The sequence below is a fragment of the Lathamus discolor genome, chromosome 3 (genome assembly GCF_037157495.1).
Source record: "Lathamus discolor isolate bLatDis1 chromosome 3, bLatDis1.hap1, whole genome shotgun sequence".
NCBI classification, from domain to species: domain Eukaryota; kingdom Metazoa; phylum Chordata; class Aves; order Psittaciformes; family Psittacidae; genus Lathamus; species Lathamus discolor.
Genome location: NC_088886.1, coordinates 82,926,657 through 82,953,070, shown reverse-complemented (window position 1 = coordinate 82,953,070; position 26,414 = coordinate 82,926,657). Strand labels below are relative to the sequence as shown.

Sequence of the window (26,414 nt, the reverse complement as noted above, 5' to 3'; positions counted from 1 at the left end):
GTAGTGCTGAAAATGGGAGAGATTCAAGCAAAGCCTAGGAGTTTGCAGTGGTTTGGATTTTTATAATACAATTATAAAGTCCTAAACCTTTGCTTTCTTGTGTAATAGCATAAGAAACTTCACTGTACAAATTACTTACGAATTTGCTTTTCTAAATGATATATTTCGAGCACAGGTAATCTTCTTTCCTGAAAGAGTCAAACTAAAAAACCCTACAGTAAACAACTACTCCTTCACCCGCAACATGCTGCTGCTCTTGCAGCATTGCTGGTTGTGAAGTATTTCTAATTATAATCCAACCTGGATAATTCATATTGGGCTTATTCATAAGTAATAATATTTGAAATATTTAGCTGGTAAATAAAAGCATATTGTACTGAAGTTTAAAGCTTAAATAATGCACAAACATCAAAACCCTTTTTAACTTACTGTTAAGGTCACTCAAATTTTCTGTCAACACATTTCTTAAAATCAAGAAAATTGTAGATTAAGGCAATACTGGGGTTTAAATCAGTCTCACTTCACATGCCTTAGCTCAGAAGCACCAGAAAGCACTTGGATGTATTGAACCTTGTCACATTTTTGTTTTGGCTTGGGGTCTTTTTTTGTCTGTGTGTGTGTGGTTGGTTGCTTGGTTGTTTTTGAATAGGCTGCTTCTGCTTTACATGTAAAACAGGTCTGTTAGCTGCCTTATTTCCAAGAACACCTTCTCTGTGTTGCTTCTGGGTCTGCTCATGAAACAGCTTTTCCCTACAGTTTGCTTCACCTTCTTCTGTTTTGTACCATTGTCTGAGGAACTGACTCAAATAGGTAACAAAGAGCAAACAGAATTACTTGTTCGTGTCGCCTGTCATGCACACCTAAGCAACAGCAGTGTGTTCTCTGACCTTTGTTCTTGCAATTAAAGATGCTGTTATTTGCCGATAACTGTGGTGCAATTAAGTCCATCTCTAACCTTAAAAAAGCAGTTTCTTTTGGCAAATATAACTTTGTAGCATGCAAATGAATTTACCCCTCTGATTTCCGTTGCTTATTTTTCTTTGAATGATTAAAACAATCCATGGATGTGACAGTTCTAGCTAAGATTGTTTCCCTCATAGTCTGATCAGTAAGTAAAATTCTGCTTGTCATAATGTCCTGTGTTTAATTTATCTCTATGGTTTTATTATTTCTGTTGTGTTTTATTCCCAGTGAGTATGCTGATACGTGTTTGCTTATGATACTTTGTTCACCCCGCTTTCTTTCAACTATGTGAGAAATTTTGTTTTCTTCCACTGCAATTTTTAGTGCTGTCGAATTATTTGCTAACCAGTGCTGTTATTTCAAGATGTAGTTAATAATTAACATGAAACCAGATCATTTTCTGAAAGGTTATTTTCTGATGACTTTTAAAAATCCTAGGAGAGATTGAAAATACCATTATGATTCATAAGGATTTATTGGAAATAACAGTATACTCTCAGGTGATCAGTCTCTAGTTTAAATTGCCTGATAGCTTTAAGGTAAGCCAGTGATAGTAATGTGTTGGCTCAAAGGAGTCAACTCAGGTTTATTAATAATACCCACTTACAAATTCAGGGTAACACTGTGCCTGTACTTTCAGATCCTAAAATAAGGTTTTGTATACAGTTCAACAGAATTAAAATGCTACCCAGTTGCCTTAATTTTCATTGAGAATTGGGATTAAGATCAAGGGCTTTATGTAGGGCAGTGTGTTTTCTTCCATTTAGAGGCAGGCAGTTCTCAAATCCTTGAAGAGATTCAGATAAAATTTTAACCCTTATGAATTCGTTTGATACTGTCTAGGTTAAGATGTTCTCGTGGGCCTTCAGAGACATCTTCAAGTCTGATGGCCCATTTTTCCTCTGACAAGTTCTTTCTTAGAGTTAGGTTTAAAGTATGCCAACAGAGAAATTGAGCATCTCTAGCCTCTCTACCTGTCAAATAAAGGCCTGGCAAGACCAACTTGTGTTAGGCTGTCATGATGGCTCCCTGGCCACACTGTTGGTGAATTTTGTTAAGAAATTAAGGTTGCCAATTCGGTTTGGAGAATGCTCAGAGCCGAGGAGAGAGTAAAATTCCTAAGAGAAGTAGTTCCTTCCTGCACTGAGATACATGGTGAGACTTCCATAGTATCTTTGTGACCAGATATGATTTTGGAAGAACTTCACCTGCAACTTACAGAATCATAGAACAGTTACGGTTGGAAAGAACCTTAAGATCATCTAGTTCCAACCCCCCTGCCATGGGCAGGGACACCTCACACTAACCCATACCACCCAAGGCTCTGTCCAACCTGGCCTTGACCACAGCCAGGGATGGAGCATTCACAGCTTCCTTGGGAAACCTGTTCCAGTGCCTCACCATCCTTACAGTAAAGAACTTCTTCCTCATATCCATTCTAAACTTCCCGTTTAAGTTTTAACCCATTACCCCTTGTCTTATAGATACACACACATATGTATAATATGCATGTATATGAATAAAACAATTATTATGAGAATTTAACATCTCTTAAAATTTGGAGAAAATGGTTAAATATTAGATGTCTACAGGATGATGCTCAGACTGTTATCAATAAGCCACTTAGACTGAAGCCAGCTGATAAGTCTTCAACTAACTTCAACTAAGATGCATTGCCTGAATCTTCTGAAAAGTAAACAGATTTGCAGCCCACAAAGTTGAGGGGGACTGCTTCACTCCCAGCAGAAATGAAAGTGCCTTTAATCTGAACAGACAATGAAACTTTTAGTACCTTGTCTTCAAGGGCTGCATTCCAAGCTGAGGGAGCTGTATGCTAATAACAAACTGTGGTTACCTGAGATGTTGTGGAAGCATCTCAGGAAAGGAAAACACTGGATGAATGTGGGTTTCTGAGAGCATTCAAGTCCTTGTCATGCCATAGATTGGGTCTCTCATGGGACCTGATCTTTGATTTATGTGAAGATTTTTGATTTCATGGAATATTCCGGGCATATTTTCTACTGTTAATTTTACCAAAGCATTTTCTCTGTAACCTTTTACATTCATGTTTAACCTTTATCCTTTCAAACAGAGTGCAGCAGAAGCTATATTTCAGTACCTCCTGACTGCACCATATTTTCAAGAAATTAATTCTTGTCCCATCTCTTGATAGCCATATGCATTACTGGCTAGTCTGTATACCACCATTAGAGAGAAGAAAGGGTCTTTGGCTATTGCATTAGTGCCTAAAGGGGGTCATATATAGAAACACGCGATGTGTCTGGCAGTTTGGTATTCATGTTTTTTAATTGCTGATGTCAGTTTAGTATTCGACCTTTGACAAGGGTAGGCAGTGAAGGATGTGCACCTCAGACATCTGGAGAAAAAGCTTCTGTGCATACTGGGCTACAGGAAATGATGTAGCTGTTCTACAAAGACTTGTTTAAAGCTAAAATATTCATCTAGCTGCACCATCTGTCTTATGTTCACTCCCCTCTACACATTCTTCAGGCTCCTGCATTGCTTGCACACAAGCAAAGAGTCACATTCTGATTGTTGTCTCTGAGGTTGTTCTAAATAGTTTAATGTTATGTATATATCATGCTAGGTGGCTGTGTATTATTAGAAATCCTGAGCTTTAAGCACACTGTCATCCATTGTTCAGTAAACACAATTACATTGCCCTGTCTTTCATCTCTTGTCTAATGAATCCATGCTAATTGATTAATCAGTGCTGTTGCTTCACTATGATAATCCCATATGAGGAATAGTAGTAACATAGCTAGCAATTGCGAACATATGCTGTACTCTGAGGAAAAAAACCTGCAAGTGGCAAACCCAGATCAGGTGAAGCAGAGTGGTGCCTCAGCTAAACCTCATGTTCCACAGCACAGTTCTGTCTGCTGAGAGGAGAGGTAGGCCTGATTCTTCAGGTATTCAGATGTGAGCGGGATCCACTGATCACTGGTACAAGGGATCTCTCAGGCTATCACCAATTAATGTTGTGCTACAAAAACACGTATCTGAGAAGATATGGGCAGTGGGATCACTGAAAGGCTTTTTCAAAGTTTCATTTGCTGTTAGTTACTGAAGTGACTGTCGGGACTTCAATGTGGCTATGACAGTGGCTTCTAAAGCAAGACAGAGCATTCTTACACCATCACAGCATGTTACTGATGTTACTGATAACTTCCAAAGGACTGAACAGAGGTCTCTGATCTAAAACAAAGCTTAAAGGCGGCTCTGGCAGGCTTCGAGCAGTGCTTAGCAGGCTGATGGATGGTAACAATTTGGTTTTCTTGGCTGTTACGGAAACAGCAGAACTATGGATTCCTGGTGACCTGCCTAACTTGTTTAAGGCATCACATTATATGCTCCATTCATAAAGAGAATTAGCAGCAAATTATTAAATGTAATCTTTAGTGAATTATGTTTTTTAACCTTGAAAATGGGTATGTGTTTTAAACTTTAGAAACTGCTATTGTTCGCTCACAGTCACTGGTGGTGATGGTGAAGATACACAAGAATTTTCATACGGATGACAGAGACAGCATAACATGATTAAGGGATTTTAGCAGTTTCAATGTGGTAGTGCGATTATGTTTGAAAAGGATGTTTGTTTTTTCTCTTTTCTGTATTGTTAGGTGTGTCTTGGGTTTGTGGTGATTTGGGGTTTTTTTGTTTGGTTCAGGTTTTTGTTGGTTTTGGTTTGGGTTTGTTTTTTTAAGTGCCGAGAATTAGAATAAAATGCAGATCCTCTTTTTGGGGAACACGGTGATGTGGCATCATACCTAAGATTGTCTAGGTAAGATTTAGATATTCACTAAATAATACTTCCATGAAGAAATCATCCTGGTGTAATGTGTATAGGTTTCAGAGATTTTTTTTGTTTAATTTTAACAAGAAATACAACCAGTTCCTGTTTACACAAATAAGAAAGGAGTCAAAACACAGATTTGTACTTTGCAAATCTCTTCTAAAAGGTTTTCTCAACTAAAGATCCCGGAAGTTTTAAAAAATTGAGTCAAGCTGGGGAAGATAATGCTGATGTTCTCTTGGTCTGAGAAACTTTGGTGGATTTTCTTGTAGCGATACTAGTATCTTTCCTGTCTTTGCAGTATTACTTGCCCAAGGGCAGTTTCCAAACAAGAGGAGGGATTAATGTGCATTTGTAGAGCTAATGATAGTGCACTTCTTAAATGATGCTTGTTGCCACGGGAATGCTTACAGATAATTTTTATGGTAGCTCTTATGTCCAAGGGTTGTGTGCTTTTTTTGAGCACAGATTTTTGTCTCCAAGTGGATGATGCAAAAGAAATCAACAAGATTTAGCTTGGAAACACCTGCTTCTTCACTGTCTTGTATTGCTGGTAGCACCGGTAAATATTCTCTATAAATAAGAGAGAAGCCATGGATTTCTGAAAAGTAAATTTAGCAATAGTCCTTAAAATAGAATTAAAAACTCAAAAGGTAAATAAAATATGAATGTAAATATCCTAGCAGAATCTCAGGATCTACATACGTTAGCTCTAATACCTACGCATAAGAGTTGCCATGTTTCAGATCAGCCAGAATCTTTTTTTAAATACTCTTTAAGTATAGATGATGTTAAATTAATAATCTTGCTGAGGTGCAAACTATACTGGCTCAGGTACACTGGCCTCCTAACATTGCTTTGTAGTGTCCGGTTGGCTTGCAGTGCAGGCAGAGGGCTCGTAGGCGATTAAATCAGCATGATAAATGGGGGAGAGGGCTAACAAATATATCCTCTGTTTTAAAGGTGCCAATGGTTATATGGCTGGCCATATACTCCATCCTTTCAGTAATTACTCCAGTAGTGACAGCTTCTAAAAGTTGCAAACATTTAGCGTATTTCTTATGTTTCCAGTAGGTTTTTGGTTGGTTTGGGTGTGGGGGTTTTTGGTGGGTGTTTTTTTTTTCTTCCCCCTGCTGAAACATTTCCTTTTACTTCATGAATTGGTTCTTGGCCAGTAGAGGTGCTAAATGCAAATATTTACCAATATGCTATCAATGCTTTTAAATGCAGCTTTCTACTGCTTTGAAAGAGACATTGCTCACACCTCACTGTGGAAGTTCTTAAAATGTGCTTAATTCCAGAGTTTTATGTGCAGGAAAGCTGCTTCTGGAGATTTTTAACTGAGGCAACTTTTCAATTCTTCTTTTCATCTGAGCCCTTCACTAAGGGGAGTACTTAGGCACTCAAGCTGCACCTCTTCCTTCTCTTCATCCATGCAAAACAACTGCCAAGAAAGGTGTGAACTCCAGTACTCGTGGAATTTGCTTTTTTTTCCCCCTTTCATAGTGTTTGAGATCTGAGGACTCCTGGAAAGTTTCATGACCAAAATTATATGTAACAGTTTTGATCTCTGGGCCTAAAATAACCCTTTCTGCTCTTAAAAATAACTTACTGTGTGCACAGGACTTTAAGAAACAGAGCATGGCTGTTTCCATGCAGAGAACACTCCTTAGGTAGATTTTTGGATGGTTAACACTGGAAACAAGTTGGGAGTAGGTAGAGCAGGAAGTATTGAGGAGAACATTTTTAAAGTTGGTATTGGCAAGGTGTATTTTGCATGTAGAGGGTGAGCGTTTCCAGGAGAGCTCAGTGGAAGTTAAGAGGTAAGAAACTGGCTGGTGTAGCTTGTGTCTTTGAAGAGCCCTCCTTAGTTTCGGTTCCTGCTGACTCCTGCTCTCCATGGGAGCTGTGTTTGATATTTAACAGTATCTTACCTCTGTAGAAAGCAGGGGCTTCAGTGTGGTTGCTGACCTTGGGCCACTGCTAATTAGTGGGGAGAAAACATTGTCTCCTGTACTTAACCCCACAATGTACTGTTCATCTCCCTGGCTTCTCAGTGTTGAGTGCACCCTGTTTACTACTGAGGCTTTGCCCTCATAAACTTCTGGCAGAAGTTGTTGACCTCTGAGCTAAGGCATAAGCAGTTATTTTAGAAATACATGTGTATGCATAAGACATTCCTGTCCTATCCCATCCCAATTTTCATGATGATACTGAGTACTTCAGTTGAGTTGTGTGTGTGATACAGTTGCTTCTAATCTGCTTCAGTGCAAAGTTGCCCATAGTAGTTGGACCTACCTGGGAAGGGGTTTTCAACCAACTTGAGTTTTGCATTGAGCAGCACAGAATATCTCTCCAGCAGTACAGTTCAGCTGTAATGATAACCCTCAACAAAGAGTTTTTTATCAAATGATTCTGGGGGATAATTTCTTACTAAAGATTGTTTCCCAGGAGGGTGTCTATTTACACCCTTAGTTTTAAAGTATCTTTTTAAGTGCTGAGACCGCAGCACACTACAGTACTCAAGAAATCCATTGATAGTTGAGAGGGAGAAATGTTGCTATTGTGGTTCCTGAAACTGTCATGTAATTGCTAAAAACATTCTATATTATGGCTTTTCTTTGTGCTGTGCTAATTAAACATGAATCCACTTGCATATTATTAAAAGTATCTGAGGGTGTACAGCTATTCTTGTATTCAAAAAATATCTTTTGCCAGTCCAGTAGAATTTGTCCATTTCAACTGACAACCTTGAGAGAAGGTTGCATGGTTCTTATTTTCGTATTTATTACCTACCCAAAAGTCTTCTTTAGCAAGTGATTAATTGCATTTGTAGATACTGCACAATTGTATCAATTATCCATTTCAAATGGATTTCATTCTGAATAGTTGAGAGGATGATGTAGTTTAATAAGTAAGTGAAATGAAGTATTGTAAGCTGTTTAAAAATACTTATCACGTTTTCTGGAGGCAGAGTGATTTAAATCAAGCAGACTGCTGGAAAAATAAGAAATACGCAGTAACAAACACAAATATTTTTTTTCTTTCAGTTTAGCAGCATTTTATTAGCCTGTTTTGCATTGGCTTTCATCCTTGATATATTGGTGATAGCAATACTGTGGGGATGTTAGATGGTTAGGAATTTTTTAATTGAGATAAATAAGTCGTGGTTATAAATACACTTGTTTAAGTATGAGAGCTTGCATGTCTGTTGATCAGCATCTTCTCTTTCAGACATGCTCTGTAATGTTTAGAAGCATACTGAGCAACTTCATTTTCTATTATTACTTGGTTTTAAAAGGATATTTAATATTTTGTTATGCTTATTTTGAATAATAAAGGAAAGTTGTATGTTAAAATAAGATTAATCTGGACTTTTTTTTGAGGCATTATTATTCATGCTTTTGCAATATTGAACCATTCTGAAATATGTTTCAGGAAGTGGTAAAGCTGTGTGGGCAGGAAGATAGTCTGGTATTAGCTTGGTAATGAAAGGTTAGCTAAGCAGATGAAACCATATATTGATACCAACTTTGTTTTCATATCTAATAGTTTAATGACTTTGACTTTAAGGCTGGTATTTTCAATGTGTAGTGCTTAACCTGTTCAGAGCCTCTGCTTTTAATGCTTTTCCTCACAAAATTATTTCTTCTGCAGAGGTGTTCTAAAACCAGGTTTCAGCTAACTGATAACTTGTAATGTATTTCACTTGTCAGAGTATTCCCTGGCCTTGTGATAACCTGACTCTGTAAGTAATAATAATAAAATAACTTTTCCTAATTTAGGATTTAAGGGCCATTGCAGATTTAAGGCCAAATGAGGAAATCTAGGAACCAGTTTTTAGTCTAGAACACTTTTCAAACTTGTGATTTGCTGCACTCTTTTTTTTTTTTTACAGTTTGAGGGTGACAGGAATGTTGTAATGATGAGCACTGGTTATTGTGGTCAAACAAAGTTTCTTAGCTGTGTCAGAAACACACAGATGCGGGCAACTTACCTTTTGTCCCAGCAGACCAAAGTGACCCATGGAGAAGCCTTTCTGAGGAACAGTCATATACAATAGGCTAGAACTTGGAAACAGCACTGTATCCAACTGTTGGACGTTACATCAGGATGCATGAAACATTGGTTCAAATAGAACTATCATATTTTGACCCGTGCTTGGTTATATTATTACTGAATGAAAAATGGCCATGATGTGCGTTCCTTGAGCTATGTGGTACTGGGGATCATCTTCTGAATGCAGTGTAAGCTGCATTTGTGTTGCATTTGTTGCTGTAACTAAAGGTAAACGCATTTACTTTGTAACATGGACTAATTGGTTTGGGAATATTTATGAAAGTGTTGATTTTTAAAGCTAAAAATAGTGCTATGGCTCTTTAAACTCACTCTGGCTGTCAGAAATGCACACATGATCCTGAAAGTGTTGCTCAGAATGTTCAATTTTAAAATATAGGAATCAAAATTGTCTGTTGTGAGAGCAAGATGAGACATTTCCTGCATTTGTAAACGAAGCATTCCTTTCCCTCTTCCCAGGTTTCCTTGCATCTGACTATTTGTTATGTTGGTAGGATCTGAACTCCCACTGAACCTTCTTGGAAGAAGGTTTACTGTTGGCCAAGTAGGGAGAGTGAACTCTGCAGCCTGCCACCCTGCACTGTGACCTTCTGCTTTAGGGTTTGGATGCATTTCCTTTGTTTTAAAAAGCGGATGCCCTTGGGGAATGCAGTACTGTAAACTGGAACTTCAGACATATATTTTCACTTTTAACTTTGTCATTAAAGGAAAGTTTCGGATAAAGATACTTTCCCTTGGGTGTACTGGACTGCTCCATTCCCAATTTGAATAGATGCCATGTGTATTTCTTCTATTAATAGATCTTATTTATTTCCTTGAAGTTTATTGTTATTGTTTGACTATTTTATACTCCAAGTATACCTTGCACTCAGGATTTTCTCCGATTGTTTATGTAGACTTCCTATGTGTAAATTATTGTTCAATAAGAATTCTTTTTCCAAGTAGAAGAGGATTTTTTTTGCAACATAGCTTTTCTAAGAAGTGATATATTTTCAATTTTATACTTCCTGCAAACTTACCAGAAGTCTTAAGAATAGTATTCTCAACCTACAGGGGAAAAATGAGGTGAATTAGGGCCCTTTTAGGGCCACTAGTGGCCCATGAATATTTGTAAAGCTCTCTACTGTACTGGGTGGTATTGTCCACTCTTGGGTGAATGTGCAAACTTTTGCTGTGGAACCACCTCAACAAACGATTTATTTTTTTTTTATATATTTTTTTTTTAGCAAATGTAGTGCAAAACTACAGTAGAACCAGAGCTTAGTTAGGAAACAGATCTGGTGCAGGGTTTTTTTATTTAAGATGAAAATCCAGGTTTTCTGGGTTTTGATGATAGTGAGAAAACAGAGCAAGAGGCTGGTCAGTAGCCTGGCTGTCAGAGCAGCCATCTGCTGTGTTACCTGCTCAAGGCTGCACCCTTTGTTTCAAATAAGAACAGTTGATTTGACCATTTTCTGAGTTCTGTCTCTTCTTGTCTCTTTTTCTAGACAGAAACTTTCATAGTCCTGGGGTAACGGTTGTACTTGATCATAAAGGTCTTTTCCAACCTAGTTGATTCTGAATCCAGCATATTTATTGTTGGAACTAGTATATATCCATACTGACTGTTGAACTGAGAAGGCTGTGCATGTTCACAGAGTAGAAAATGTGACTGGTATGTACTCTTCACTCATTCCACTGTTACACACACACGCTTACCTAATTTAAGAGCTGTCACATAATGAATATAAGACTATTCCAAGCATTTTGTTTACAGTTGTTTGCAGAGGGCTGTTACTTAATGGGATCCCTCTCTTCTGCTTCAGTCCTAATTTGAAGAACATGCTTTTCACAGCAGTAAGAAAAGTTGCCTAATTCAAAATATCCCTATGTAAATAAATTGTAAAACTTCCAGTGTTCTTAGATGCATGTGCTTTATTGGCTTTTGTTTTTACCACACCATTTTGCTTTTTATTCCTGTTTCCCAAGTGAAAACTGCAATACTGTCACTGTAAATCTATTACACTGTCACATGAATTTGAGTCAAGTTTTGGGAGTCAGGGTCATTAATCCTTCTGCTATTGAAAAACTGACAATCAGTCTGTAAAATATGAACAAGAGATTGAGGTTTTTACTTGAGGTTGAGTTCCTGATTTATGAGGTTAGTATGGAATACGCTTCATGTAACAAGAATTGTTCCTTGACATGTGGTTCCACTGTGAAAAGTGATTGGAAGAGATGGCACATACTCAGTATACATTTCTTAGAATAGTTCTTCCATTAGTGACATCAGTTTGCTTTCAGTGAGCTGTATTTGGCTTGCAGTGGAAGCCAAGTCTGTTGGCTTGTGCTCTGATTAACACACAAAGAGAACCATACCAATATTGTGGGTTCAAATGCAGTGTGTGAGCCAAAAGGGGATCCAGTTTGACTTATATTGTAAGGGTTTGCTTGCAAGGTTGGTCATGATTCTTTTTTTAGAACTCAAAACAACCTACTCTGGCCCCACAACATTCTTGATTCTTACAAACTGAAAATGAGTTCTACAGATCTTTGAAGGACTGAAAGCACCAAACCTTTAAAGCCATCTTTCTGAGTCGAGCCACCTTTCGAGAGACATTGGAAGTTTTAATATATGGTGTAGAGCTTTTATTGAAAATTAAATTACCTATCTAGCTGCCTTTGTTCTTTGGAATTAATTTATAATGTTGCAACCTTCTGCCTTGAGACAACTTGATACAGCGAGTATATACACTGGAAAACTGCACCACTGCAACAACAACAAAATAATTATTAACTTTAGGCTTTATCTGGTTAAGATCAAGCTCTGAATTGAATTCTCTTGGTGTGTTGACAGCTGAAGATTTATGTCTTCCAGCTATACTCCTGTTGTGGAGTTGACAGAAGTGACCTCTCCAAAGAAGGTCTTTGTTACGGATTTTGCTCTGTTTACATTATTGCCATAAGGGTTGTAACGAAGTACAGTATGTTAAAGCTAATATATCACCTGCTGACAGTGGTCTTATCTCATTGGTACCTCTTTCCCTCTCCCAGTATGAAAAAAGATGCAAACATTGAGAGTCTAAGGATCACAAAAAGAAAGCCAAAACATGGTTTTCAAGAGCTTTAGTATTAATGCCAGGTCCCTGTGTGAACTGTATTTTTGTGTCTGGCCAACTTGTTACATTTCTTTGTCTGTGAAGTAACTGCAAAAATATGTCTTTACCAGATAAATGCTTCTAAGGGATAAAAAGAGGAGGGGAAAAAGCTCTTGGGTTTATCCATGGTCTGTGGAGTCTGTTGCAGAAAGAAGGTGACCTAGTGTGGGAAAGAGTGACATTCAGGTTAGACAGGCAGGTAAGGAAGCAGTACCTTGAACTTCTGCAGTGGAAGCATGGCGGGACTGGCGTGAAGAGCAGAACTTTAGATCCCCTCCTGTTTCTCTGAATGCTGTGTCATATGCATTACATACAGAAAGAGTCTTTCAGTCCTCACTGTCAGTGAGATGATGTTACTTAAGACTTGTTTTCTCTCTCAAATATTGACTCAAAAAATATATATGCATAAATACATAATAGTCTAACAATGTGCTTTGAAATCTCTCAACAGGGTGCTTCCCAGGTATCATTTCAGGATGGGGAGATGAACCTCAGTGGACCCACAGAACTGTTGTTGTCTCAGAGGGCCCGGCTCCCTGTCAGGTAGGAACATTTGCTGTTTAGTGCTAACTCAAGTGTGGTTTATCAACACGCATGATAAGACAGGCTTCTCATTCCAGCTGCATCTGTGAATCTGCCTTGTTCTCATCATTGTCATGATCTCTTCCTCCTTGTTCCTTTCCCACCCTAAAAATGCACTCAATTCACGTACTGAAGCACATACTTGAGCATGAGTCTTTTACCTGGTTGGTGAATATGAATTTATTGTGGTGTTTGTAGTGTAAGGCTAAGGGGGAAATATGCTGCTCCTGTGTACTGTTTTTGCTTTCTACTCAGTCCTCCAAGTATTAATGTCAAGATAGAGGATATTCCTATGTAATATATCTTAATAAATAACAACTCAGCTGAACCATATAATCCTAAAAAGATCTTTTTCAGTTAAAATGTCACCTCTGTTTTTGAGTGGTAAGGTTATTACTTTGCTATATCCTGTAGTAGATTTTATATCTATGTTTATACGCTGTGAAAACTGTAGCCAATATTTGCAATATTTCCCTGCATTGCCTCACTAGAGTAGTCGGATGGAATGCATCCTTTTTCTCTCTTCAGTTACAATAAAACAGAGATGGCCATTGCTGTTAAAACTGAAGGTGGTAGTGGTTACATTGATAGTTTGAGGAATAACTTTTATTTTGATGAGACTACATTTTGAGTGAAGCTTAGGTAAATATATAATCTGCATTGGATGCTAATACAGTACAATTCGAGAGCTGCATAGCTGAAATAAGATGAAACTGGGTTTCCCAAGAGGTTTGGTAATGAGCTTTGGTGTTTATTGTTCCTGAAATCACAGGGAAAATTCTAAATGGCACTTTGCCTTGTTGAACCTCCTGGCCACAGCCCATTAATCCAGACTGTTGAGATCTCTCTGCAGAGCCTCCCTATCCTTCAGCAGATCAATGCTTCCAACCACCTTGGTGTCATCAGCAAATTTACCGAGGGTACACTTGTTACCCTCATCCAGATCATCAGTGAAGATATTAAACAACACTGGCCTTAACACTGAGCCCTGAGGGACACCACTAGTGACCAGTTGCCAACTATATGTGACACCATTTACCACCAGTCTTTGGGCTCTGCCATACAGCCAGTCTCCAACCCAGTGAAGAATACACTTATCCAGGGCATGAGTAACAAGTGTCTCCAGGAGGATGCTGTGGGGCACAGTGTCAAATGCTTTACTAAGTCCAAACAGACAATGTCCACAGCCTTTCCCTCATCTCTTATGATAAGTCACCTTATAATACGAGATCAGGTTGGTCAAGCAGGACCTGTCCTCCATGAAGCTGTGCTGACTGGGAATGATCCCCCCATTTTCCCACACATGCTATGTGATCTCACTTAGAATGATCTGCTCTATGACTTTCCCCAGCACTGAGGTCAGGATGCCGGGCAGTAGTTTCTGGGGTATTCCTTCCTGCCTCTTTTGTAGAGAGGCATCATGTTGGCCAATCTCCAATCCTCTAGACCAGGACTGCTGATAGATTATTGAGTGTGACTTGGCAAGCTCCTCTGCCAGCTCCTTCAGCATTCTTGGGTGAAAAAAAAAGAAATAAATAGTATCTGCGTGCCTTAATCTTTGAGCATTTATCCTCACAAACAACTGATTTAAGAACAGGTGTTGATATTCCCATTTTACCTCAGTGAAATCTGGGAAGGAAGCATGAAGTCACATACCCAAAGCCTGTGGGAAGTTCACAAAAGCAGGGCTCTATCCCTGGTGGTCTTCTGGGCCATGCCAGGATTTTGGGAGAAGGATCACCCTTCCTGTTAGAACATGTTAAAAATTAGTCTTTTTTAGGCAAGGGAGTTAATTTCTTAGTTGTTCTTGTTCTTTGAATTATTGTTTCTTTTATGTGAGACTTTTTTTGTCTTGGTATGGTTGTGCTTTTCAACTCCTCTGTATTTTTCTTCCCACTTGGAGGCCTCCTTGTCACCTCGTTTATATGCCATTTTGTAGTTTCCTCTCTTGCCTGCTGGTACTGATACATATTTTTAGCATGGTCTCATCATGAAAAGGAATTGGAGTGCTCTTCCAGATTTCTCTGCACCTGCCAGGCCTCTAAGTTACACACTGCCTGATTAGTGTTCATCATGCAGGTATAGAACTTTGTCGGTTTAGTTGCTAATGCTTATTTTCTCTTTATGGAATGTTGCTAAAGACTTCTACAGCTTGTTTCACCTGAGGTAATTATTATGCATCACCAAATATATGCACTCATTTGTCTCTTGATCCGTTAATTTGTAATGGGGATTAATCAAGCTCTGTGCATGCTATGCTCATATTTACTGTTGTCTTTATGCTTTTACTAGGGTATTTTAGATCGTCTAAGTCCTCCTAGGAATTTTCTGAGATCGTATTATTGTTTGTTGAGTTAAACAAGTCATTGCTTGCATTTGGTATTTTCAGAAGGTTGTGATGCTCATTTGCTTTTAGTCTTCAACCTGATTTTGGTGGCTTTTGGAAGCATTGACAATGAAAAAGACTGCTGTGATACTCTTCAGAGGTATTCAGTTTTCTGAAATGGCCAGTTTTCTGACATGTCACAAAACAGTCGATAATAAGCATGGATTTCTGTAAATCTCCTAGGATTTTTGCAGAATTCTGCAAGCTGTCTTGACACAGGAGCATGGAAGGAAAACTGATAAAGAATATAGGTCAGGGTCCACTCAGTTGATGGGTGAGCACGAGTATTAAACAGATAGGGAGCAGAGGGAAAGGAAAACTGGCCAGAACAAGGTATTCCTGAGAACCTTTCTGCATTGTTTATATATATATATATATATATATATATATATATATGTATGTATGTATGTATACATATATATGTATGTGTGTGTGTGTGTGTGTATAAATATATATATATATAAAAAAAAATAATTTTCAGGTAAAATGAGTTGTCTTAATCTGCCACCTTAACCACAATGCCACATTGAGACTGCATTAAGGAGAAACACTATCAAAAAACCTGCAACAAAACAAGCACACACATGCACCTCTCCCCCCACCCCTCAAAATGAAGAAAAAAGGAGCAGTCTTTCTTTAAATGTAGAGTCTCAGTAAAATAATTTTACCTTGCTTGTGCTTCCTGTGTCCTGAGGAGATTTTTGAAAATTCAATTTTGCCTGCAAGTGCTGAGATGGGGAGTATGAGGATTTTTTTTTCCCCTCAAAATTGTGAATTATATTCAAGCGTTTGTATTATAGTCCAATTTATTCAAAGTCACCTTAAAAGGAATTCAGAGCACATTATTTTGTAAAGCAGAGTTAGTATTTCTGCAAAATTCACTGGAATTTCAAAAGTCAAAGACTTTAAATTAAGGCAATTATTTTGATTTTTGTATGGCTTTTTCCTTAAATGTGAAGAGGTGTTTTGGGGTTTTTTAAACAGTTTTCCCCAAATTTTTTTTTTGAAAGAGTAATAGGTTTATAAAGAAAAATAAATCACTAGAGACCATTTATCTTTCTTACTGATACCTTAATTTGACTGAATTTAAGAAGGTTATATTAATAAAATAGTATGAAATAATAAACCAGCTTTTTTCCACAAGTAGTAAAACTAGCATCTTAATATCTAATTTGACTCCTTTTACATTGTTCTCTCTGAAAGAAAGTATTAGTGATATAAATAAATTCTGATTTGTGCAGGTGTCTGTCTTGTGATACTTTAAAGATGCAAGGGCCATGAATAACCACCAAATCATGATAAGGCTTCATTTAAATAAGCCATGTTAAGTGGTATTAATAAGGCTAATATTTCAGCCTGATTTTGAGCCACTCCCTAGTATGGAAGAAAGAAACTGTTATTGTCCTTGCTGCCTTCAGTAGAATATATTCCTTCACATCACTGAGTTTGGTAATCATTATGACCTATAGCGCTTAAGCAAAACAATAGCTAGTAATCCAAAAAAATTACCTGATCCTTCTCATCAGAGCACAAACCTATCTGAGGTCCGTGTCCCTTCTCCAGCTACAGCCAATTTCACAAGGAGGCAGAAAAAAAGAATACCATGATTAATATTTTATGATTCTGAAGCCTAGTCAGCTGAAGTTAAAGGCTTCAGACTTGACTTGGTTTACATTTCTCGCTCAAGTAGGAAAACTGTTCCATTTGAAGCAAATCCATTCACTGATTTAAGCAGGTAAAATTAGTTGCACATTTGGTAAATTAAATGAATGGCAGCATGGAGGAGTTTTAGCTCCTCTGTTCAGAGCTAATAGGAAGGAAATTCTTTGCCTGGATTCTCTTAAAACATTTCACTGTAAAAGTACTGGGAAACTTTTCAGGACTGTATCCCTCAGGAGTCTGACAATTTTAACTTGACTTTTTGAGAACTGAGCTTTGGTAGAAGAGAGAACTAAAACATTGGGTCATTGGCACAATTTTTAATGGAATAAGTAAAGACAGGTCTAATGACAGTCCTCTTGTAATTTCTGAAGGTGGATTTTTTTTGTTTGGTAGTAAAGATGATGCTGAAAGCAAGGGAAGACTAGCTAATGCCATCAGTGTGTAACATTCGGTATTTTTTCCTTGCTTCCCTTCATATTCTGGACAAGGACTGAAAGATTTTTAAAGTAACAGCAGGATCTTGATACTCCACAGAAGTCAGATAGAAATTTGTCACAACCCTTAACATTGAATCCCCTTAGCACTTTATACATAGAAATACTGGTTTTGAAAACCTTGCTTTTCCTCATAAAACCAAATGTTAAGGAAAAGTAAACATGAATCTGCATGGACATGGATGTTTAGTTTAATAGCAGTGGATTAGTTGGAACTCAAAGGGTAATTTATGCATAGATAATTCATTACGTGTTTTCATTATGTTCTGTTTTGCTGTCTTCCCACTTCTTTTTAGCAGAGGTCAGGGTCGGTTCCTTGGTTTAAGCACTGTAGGTACATAATTAAAGTGTAACTGCAGCATTTCTTTTCCATATCAGTGTTTTATTTTTTTTACACTACTGTGTCTTTCATTAGTCTAATAACACACGATTGGAACAGCTTGATTTAAAGAAAAAAAGACACACAAAGCTGGTACATGCAGGCTGTCTGGTTTCTTTCTAAGCCTTTAGACAGTTAATCTTATGGGAACTAAGTAATATTAGCTGGGGGAAAAATCTGGATTATGGTGCATCTTTACTAGGTTAACACATTTTAGTTAGGAGAGGGTGATTCATTACCTCTTCAAACCTGAAACTGGAACATTCTGATGTTATTTCACAGCAAATATTTAAGCTTTAGTTTGTTTGGATAGTTTGTTCAGTTTTGTATAGAATGGAGCAGATAAAATGTGCCTGTCTCTTCTAAAAGAGGGTGAGCGGTTTTCTTAACTGTGCCTGGAAAGCTTCTCCTTGACTCTGCATGCTCAGTTGCTTTCTTCTCTCCTTGCAGGGTGCTCTCCATCCCTAGATAGATATTGCTCAGATTTTCATCATTTGAGTGTGTTCACACTATTTAATATCTTGAGCTTGTTTCTTCTTCAGGGCTTTCAAGATATTTTCACCAGAGCTTTGAGTATCTAGTTTAGAAGAGGGAAGTTAAAATGTGGAAAAAGGGTAGGAAGTAGATGGAAATGGGCTGTCTGACAGCCTGAGTTGAGCTGGCTACTCTGGAAGCTTCTCTGGAAGAATGGGTACAGACACTTTAGTGCCGTCAACTACTGTACTGGTTTATATGTAGAAGTAGTACATAGACAGAGTCACCACCCTCTTTATTTGCATAAATCTGTGCATGCTTCCTCTTTAAAATTCCATTTGCTGTCATGGTATTACCTGTAGGCCAGTGGTCTCTACCTTGTTAATGGATGCTTTCCCCACCAGAACAGCAGCATTGGCTCGTTGGGTGGGAAGTGCAAGTGAAGAACAAGCAAGGAAGTGCAGCTTCATAACTTCATCTGTGAGCACTCTACATCAGAGTGACATTTCCTTTGCCTTTTACTTGACTGTGGTCAGCACCACCACAAAACACATTCACAATATGAGCTGTGTTTTTCTGATTGCAAGGGAAACGCTGACATCCTGAGCTAGGAGATTTTTTTTTTCTTTTCAGAGGCAGCAGTTTAATAGTCTATACCTTTTCTTAAGCGCATATGAAGAATTCAGTGATCTATGCAAAGGTTTTCACTTTGCCTTGTTGTGCCTGGATTGAAGACTTATGTGCAAGTGTTGAATAAGCCTAAAAGGGCAAAAGTATATGCCATTGGAATGATAAATGCTTGATTTGTGTTTACTCAGGCAGTAGATTCTTGTGACATGCATATGATGACAAGTTTTTCCCAGTAACCCATGCAGAATGCAGCTTTTCCCAAGGTACTGTCTTCAGTATGTTGCAAAACAATTGATCTGCTTCAGGCTGCATCTACTGCACTCTCCAAGAGATATCCTACAAAGATTCTCCTCATGTTTGTCATTGGGGAAGGTCAGAGCGCCTTAGGAAACTAGGTCCAGTTGGAGAGCTGCAAAAAGTCTATTTCTGGAGAGAAGTCTTTCCAAATCTGTGCTTAGTGGTTGGTTGAGATCTGTTCTTTGGTATTATTGGATAGTGCAGAGAAGGTTTCAGCTGACAGACCTTTTCCCATTGCATAACTGGCAAGCTGCTAATTCTTGATACAGTTTTCAGGAGGGGGAGCCATAGAATTCAACAGCAAGGGCACTGCCAATCTGAACATCACACTGATTCACCACTGGATATGTGCAGCACTCCATTTAAGTTTTGCTTTCCATGTTACACATGGACTTCTATGCATGCTCACTATGCACATACATACATCTCTTTGCTAAACTGTACTCATTAACATTTTTAATAATATGCATGGCAAGCCTTCCTGACAAATGTGATAGACTGTAAAGAATCTGGCAGAAATCAATAAACATCAAGCAATGAAGAATTTAAATAGTAAATGATGACAGCTTCTGCAGGTTAAAAATCAATAGTACAATATTGAATGTGGTCTTGGATGCCACAGTCGGGTCATGCTAGGCAGGTGTCCTCCCTTTGCTGAAACCTCTGAGGCACCTCTAGTGCAGCGAGGGGAAGGGAGATGCCAGCATGCATATGAAGAAGCTTGAGTGCTGTGTTTCTAGTTTGGGTGAGCCCTGCAGTTCTGATAAATTTCACTGAGATAAATGCTTTTAAAAAGTTCACTTATTTTGATTGCTGTAAGAAGATATCTGTATGTATTATCCTTTGTTGTCAGTATCGTGGCTATCAACCAGCAGTGGAAAGCCATTCTGCTTTCTCCTACACTCTTCTTTCAGTTTTTGAACTTGACTCTGTCAAACTGAAGAGTCCCAGCATTTTGCTGTCCCTTTTGCCTGGTGTTTAGTAATTAGAATTCTTAAAGCTCCCCCTGTTTAGGATCTCCTTCAGCCATGCCCTGTTCCTGCATACTTTCTCCAGTGTAGTGTAAACTAACCAGTGTGGAGTAGTACGCGGCTGGAATTCACTGTTCTTGTGGGCAGATTACATCTGCTGAAAGATGGACAGCATGAGTGAATAATGTCAATTTTTTCCAAGTCTCTGATCTTTGAGGTTCCTAAACAGAACGATGAAAATAGCTCTAAAAATCATGTGTACTCAAAGATCTATTAAAGCTATTATGTAGGACAGTTTTCTCTCAGATGTAAGAATCACTTTTGTGATGAGAAGCCAATCTGACTCATAGATTTTTCTTAAAATATAATTCTAAAGTGCCTTTTATATATGTATACAGAATGTGCTCTTATTCTGGGTATGTAGTGCTTTCTTACAGCCATGGCTTTCAGGTTGTACCACAGTGTTTTTAAAACTAATACACAATGTGCATGTGGGCTATTTGTTTCCACAAAGAAACCTATTTTTCTTAGTGTGGAGATTTCATGTTAGATTTAAAACCAAACTTGCATGTTGTCTTTGGCTTTGAGCCTTCTTACAGCTGCAAGTGCATTGATTTAATATGACAGCTAACCTGTCTGTCATGATAGCCCTCAAAAAAATCCCTGCTCTGTTTTACAGTTATTTGGGAAGACAACTTCCCTGGAGTACTTAAGTGACATGGGGTTATGTGGGGACAACAGTAACTTATTTAGATTTTTCCTGTTCAGATGAAAGCCCATTCACTATTTCTGATTATTTTCTGGATCTATAGGATTTGACTACTTAATTTGCTCATATGGTTTAGTTCTGTAGAATTTCAAAAGGCAATAAAAGTAGTTTTTTAACTTTTTTTTTTTTGTCTTTTAAGAGAATTGGAGGAAGTAGAAGATGGAATTGAAAGAAGATTTGATTTCCTATGCATACATTTTTTAGCTTTCGGTAACAGCCCTCATTAGCTCTTCTCACCGGTTTCACTAGAAAACAAATGTCTCCTAAAAAAAACTTACAGGAAGATTTTGTCAGGATTTCCCTGTTTGATTTATGAAGAGGGGGAAATACAGGAGACAAGAGGATCAGCAAATAGAAATGCCTGTTGATTGTGTCTATTGTAAATATAACAACATGAAAATCTGTTACATTGGGATCAGTGGTAGCTGCTTCTTGTTCAGGGTCTGTCCATTTCAATTTTATGGAAAATCAAGTCCATAAAATTCGGTCACATTCCAGTGTTGGACTTCTGGGAATAATAATGAACAAAAACAAACAAAAAAACCCCTCCCCAAAACTCCCAACCAGCAACCCACACACCTCCCCAAGCTCCAAAACCAGAAGAAAATCATATAAATTTATTTTATAGGCTTATTCCATATTAAGCTGACTAATCTAAGAATTATTGTATCTTAGGGCAAGTTGCTTCTGATTAATCCTTATGAAACTGGATAAAGGTTCATTCCAAAAAATCAATAAAATTCTTGCATTACAAGGAAGATCCACTGCAGTAATTGTCCTCCTTGTGAGAGGGCCGAGCTGTGCTGTGTGTTTTTATGTTGTAGCTAATCTGGTGTAACTGTGCATTGGCTGGTCACAGATTCCTCCCTTCTACTTGTGAGTTTCTGCTGATTTTTGCATCATATCCAACAATCATAAGCCCATGGGTCAGTGAGACCAGTCAGCTGATCCCAGAGGAAGTTGTACTAGGAAACAAAATCATCTGGGGGGGGGAGGGTGGGGTGATGCTGAAGAGTCAGCTTGGTCATCTTATCTTGCGAATGTGGGCTTTCTAGATCTGTTGCATGGCTTTTGGAGAAAGGTCAGAAGTCTTGTATGTGCAGGCTGCTGTTGAGAACATCAGTTAGGCTGAGTCTTTAACTCGTGGCAGTCCATAAAGTGGCCATTTCGTTCAGTTTTATGTGTTCTGTAAAGGCTATAGGACTGGTGTGCAAGCACAGAGCTTCTTACAGCTAGAGCTTGTTAGGGTGTTATAATGGCAATACAAACTCCAATAGTTTTCCACTGGTCACTAATCCTGAGTGTTGATGGTTCAGTACAATTTGAAGGGAGTGGATGTTAAATAGGATGTAGACAAGTACAGAAAGAAGGAACGTGTTCTGCTTGAATACAGACCTTACACCCATTTCTCTCCTTTCTTTTTTTTTAATGTTTTAGCCAATTCAAGTGCCTTCCTTTTCAAATTATAATCACCCAGAATAGAGTTAAGGTCACTGGAAGGCTGGCAGTGTAAAATACTCAATAGGAAATGAAACGGCACATAGCCATGAAACAGCAAAAATCTGACAATGTAGAAGTTTCTGATAATGGTGTTTGAGGAAGGAAGCTTCCTGATAAAATGAGCTGAGTTACACTTTGGATTTTAGTTTGTTTTGCTCTTTGTTAGTGAGGCTCTGCAACTGATAGCAGAAATCAAGATATTTAAATATGATTTGACTAATTTACTTACTGGCTTGATGTCCTTAATGTGCAATCTTTGTGTTTATAATGTATCCCTATGGGGAAACTGCCTGAAGCAGCTCATGTGGAGCTTAAATTAAGAACATGTAGAAGAACCCTTTCTTTTTACTGATGAAGTCTCTCCTGACTTAAAAGCTTATTCTTTAATATTCTGGTTAATTTACTTAAGGGTTGACTTAGGAAAATGTCTAATACTTGGTGTCTTTCAAAGTACACAAATTCTAATCTAAAAAATTAAAGAATTTGATAGCCATTTTACATTTCATTGTATTTGTACATATTTGTGAGCTCGGAGTTGGATATTTTTTCTACCATTTTCACTATCTAAATAATCAGAAGTTTATTTTTAACATAGAGAATTCTGTGAAGAAGCATATGAGATATGTTTCCCTGTGCTCTTTTTTAGTGAGCTGACAAAAAGAGTGGAGATTTCTGGGGAAGGTGGACCCTTGGGAATACATGTAGTACCCTTTTTTTCATCACTGAGTGGAAGGTAAGGATTTTCTGCATTGCTTAGGAGTATATTAATGAAAGGATTTCAGCTGTAGTTCTCTTAAAATACCTATGATTTAACCATAAGGAAAATAAATGGTCAAATGAAAACTCATCTATGACACACCAAAATATTTTCTAGTCTAAGTTACATATAAGACAATACCTGCCTGTATGTTCCTGTATGTCTTTTTAATTGCCTCTGGTTTTATTCTCTGAATGATGGAGTCTCTGTAGAACAATGTAGTACTAAAGGTGGAGGCCTAGGGGGTTAGTTGTTTTTTCTGGCGTCAGGTTGGTTTTGTGGGTGTGGGGTTTGAGTTTAGTTGTGGGGGGTGTTTCAGGGCGGAGGGAGGGGTTAGTTTCCTTTTTATTGTTTGTTCCCATCCCCAGATGATTTTCTCTACATAGGCCCTTCCTTAGTGACATATCAGACAAGAAAATAAAAAAACCCTTTTCTTGTCTGGTCGTGCCTTATATTTTTCAAGCCACCCTTCAGATCTGGTTGTATAGCATTTATAAAATGTGCACTATACCATGAACTTTTCTTTGTCACAATACAATTACTTTAATTATAAATGATTTAACATAGTCTGTTGAGATCACAAAAGCCTATTATAGCAGCATGCTCTTATTGATGCACTGTAGTTAAGACAGTGTCAGCATTTTCATTCTAGCTGTTTTTCAAGCTAGGTAACTCAGATGTTAAAATATAAAAAATTCTAGGCTGAAATTTGACATGCAGAGCCTTAACCAGGGAGTTAATTTGACACTGGCAGCCCTGAATAAGAGATGGGAAATTGCCAGAGTCATAAATGACACTACCTGATAGCAAAATGGCTGCCTGTAACACAAAGACAATTATTGCAAAAGTAAAAATTGTCCAATTATTGCAAAAGTAAAAATTGTCTAATTCTTAAGTGTTTCTTTACTTCTCAAATTTCATGTAGAACAGAGAATGTGAAAGACTAAATTGCCTTGGAAAGGTCTGCTTGTGTAAATGTTTTCTTGGCAAGACCTGAGTTTGTAAGTAACCCCAAATTCATTCACAAGGTTTTCATTACCAAAAGGGAAAATGGACATCCACCTGCTGCCTGTAAAAGTGCCATCACTGTCTCAAGAAAAGAGTTGGTCTTCAGTGGGAACTATAGGAAGTCTGAGTTGTGTCCTTGGCTGTGCAGTCTGCTGCTTTGTCTTGGAAGGCACTTGTGTGTGTTACCCCTTCATGAAATGCAGACGATAGGTCTTTGTTATAGGTATGCCATAAAGATTGTAGGGCTTATACTGTTACTTCATGATCATTAGGTAAAAATGTGGTGAAATTGCAAGCTATTACAATCAGTAATTATTGTGACTGTAATACAGTTCTGTACTGAAGTGTCAAGGTGTTAAGTGCAGCTTTTAAAGACCTCCATGAAGAAAAAATGGAGTTCCTTGGTCTACATTGCATGCATGATAATATGTCCTTATTTGCAAATGCTTTTGGGGATCCCCTGGAGCAAAGGAGTTTTTGACAGGTGGACTACTGGTTTAGACAGTTGTCTTGAAATTTTAATGACCCTTGGCAGTAGCATACTGATATCTTTGTAAAAGCACTGGAGTGACTTAAATCGCTTGTCCCTCTTGTTTAATCAAGCCTGAGACTAGTGTATAAATTTGAACTCATCATAACAGAAGAAAGTACAGAAGAACATCTTTTATTTCTATTAATCACAAGATACAGTTTGTGGGGGCACGCTGGCCATGACTACCTTGGTCTGGTATTTCAGTTGCAGAATTATCTTCTAACAAGGTAATGCTGGCTTTAGCCCAGTGCTGCTGCAGAGCAAGCTTTTTCTAGAGGTCATTAAAACATTGTATTAATTGAGAAAATCTTAGTTTCTGCAGGAACTACAAAACTAATAGAAATAACTTCTCCCCTTTCTTTTGCACTTAGATATCATTAAAAAGAGAAATTAGAATTTAATGGTGTATTAAAATAATGCTAAAATTGAGTCTTTGGGAAAAAGTAATGGAGTAATGAATTTAAGCTGCCACAGCACATGTAACTCAAGCCACTTGCACACATGAGTTTCAGATAAGTGAGCAATCCTATTGCAGTATATGGATGCAGTCTCCAAGTACCACAGGATTAGTGAGCATCTGACTTAATTTGTAGTTTCTTTTATTTCTCTACTTTATTGGTTTGCATCTTAACATAATTATTTTTATTAGTTCTATGGTAAATATATAGTATTTATAGTATTACTATAGAATTTACAGTATATAGTATATACAGTATTAGTTCTATAGTTAATAGTTTTATTATATATTTTATTAGGGTTTCGGTGGTTGATTGCCCCTAGTTGGATGTTTGTCGTCAATAGAGCTGTGTCCTCTTACCACCACTTCCCCTTTGAATCCTTGAGTGAAGGGTGACACTGGCTGCACGAGAATCTTTGTGTGATAGATTAAATCTTTTTATTGTGTTAGGTGTTTTGAAGAAGTAATAGTCAATAGGAACAAAGTTTTTACTTAAAGTACATTGATATGATATAAATTTTTAAATCTTCCTGCAGTAAACCTAAAATCAGGTTCACAGTGAACATAATAGCATTGTTTGAAATAGTTAATGACGTGCTGTGAATCTGTTGAATAGACTTAAATATGAGGGGCAGTCATGAACCTGAAAAAAAAAATACAAGACTTCCATTTTGTGGCTGGAATACTGGCATGTTGGAAATTGCACATTAATATTTTATGGAGTACAACCAGTAGAAAATGGTCTCTAAAGGTCATCTGCCTTCAATGCTGATGTGGTATGGAAATTTAGCGAGTAAAACTCGATTATAAAAGGTCTTCACAAACATGCAGTTGTCAGGTATTTTGGACATTATGCTGGTACCATTGGATAAATCTATGTTGAGTTGTAGTCTGCAGTCCAGAGATGCTCCAGGTAGGACAGAACTAGCCTAGTGTTCCCCGCAGTTAGCCACACTGGAATTTTGCACCACCCATATGTGTTTTCTTACCACATTATCAGTAGTTTCTGTGCTACACCTCAGCTTTTAAATTGCAAATAACCTGGTAACAAACAAGATAGATTTTCATGTTCTGCTGCTCTCCCATGCCATGAATAAATAGTATTGCTGTCATGTATCAAAACAAGGGACTTTGGCAACTAAAAATTTTCATATGTAGAAATGGTGTTCGTTTTGGTTTGGCTTTTTGGTTTTTTTTTTCTAATGCCCATTTAGTTTACTGTAGTTGAGTTAGAAAACTACTTTTTTATCTGTTCATGCTTTTCTTTGGGGCATTTTAATCTTTCTTAGTCACAGAAAAATATTGCTTAAACTACATTCAAATTTTTAACTGAATAGGGAGATCTAGGTGTTTTCCTCTGTTTCTCCAAGTATGACCTACAGGACTGTGGTTCCTGAAGTTCTAGCAAGCTGCATAGCATTAGCATCCAGCAATTTTTCTTGGTGTTTCTTGAAATCCACTGCCTTTAGACAAAGAGCAAGCTGGAAATCATTTCTCTAGGCTAAGCCCTTCATAGTGGTCT

At 37.8% G+C, this 26,414-nt stretch overlaps 1 protein-coding gene across 4 annotated transcripts in view; it reads left to right on the top strand.

The window, feature by feature from the left end:
• The window catches only part of PARD3B (par-3 family cell polarity regulator beta), a 414,980-nt gene that overhangs the window by 163,912 nt on the left and 224,654 nt on the right, over positions 1–26,414 (top strand). For all 4 annotated transcript variants that reach the window (XM_065670133.1, XM_065670134.1, XM_065670132.1 and 1 more), the window contains exons 5-6: positions 12,446–12,537; positions 22,785–22,871. In XM_065670133.1, coding sequence (XP_065526205.1) covers positions 12,446–12,537; positions 22,785–22,871 — 179 coding nt within the window. The remainder of the gene's footprint in view (positions 1–12,445; positions 12,538–22,784; positions 22,872–26,414) is intronic.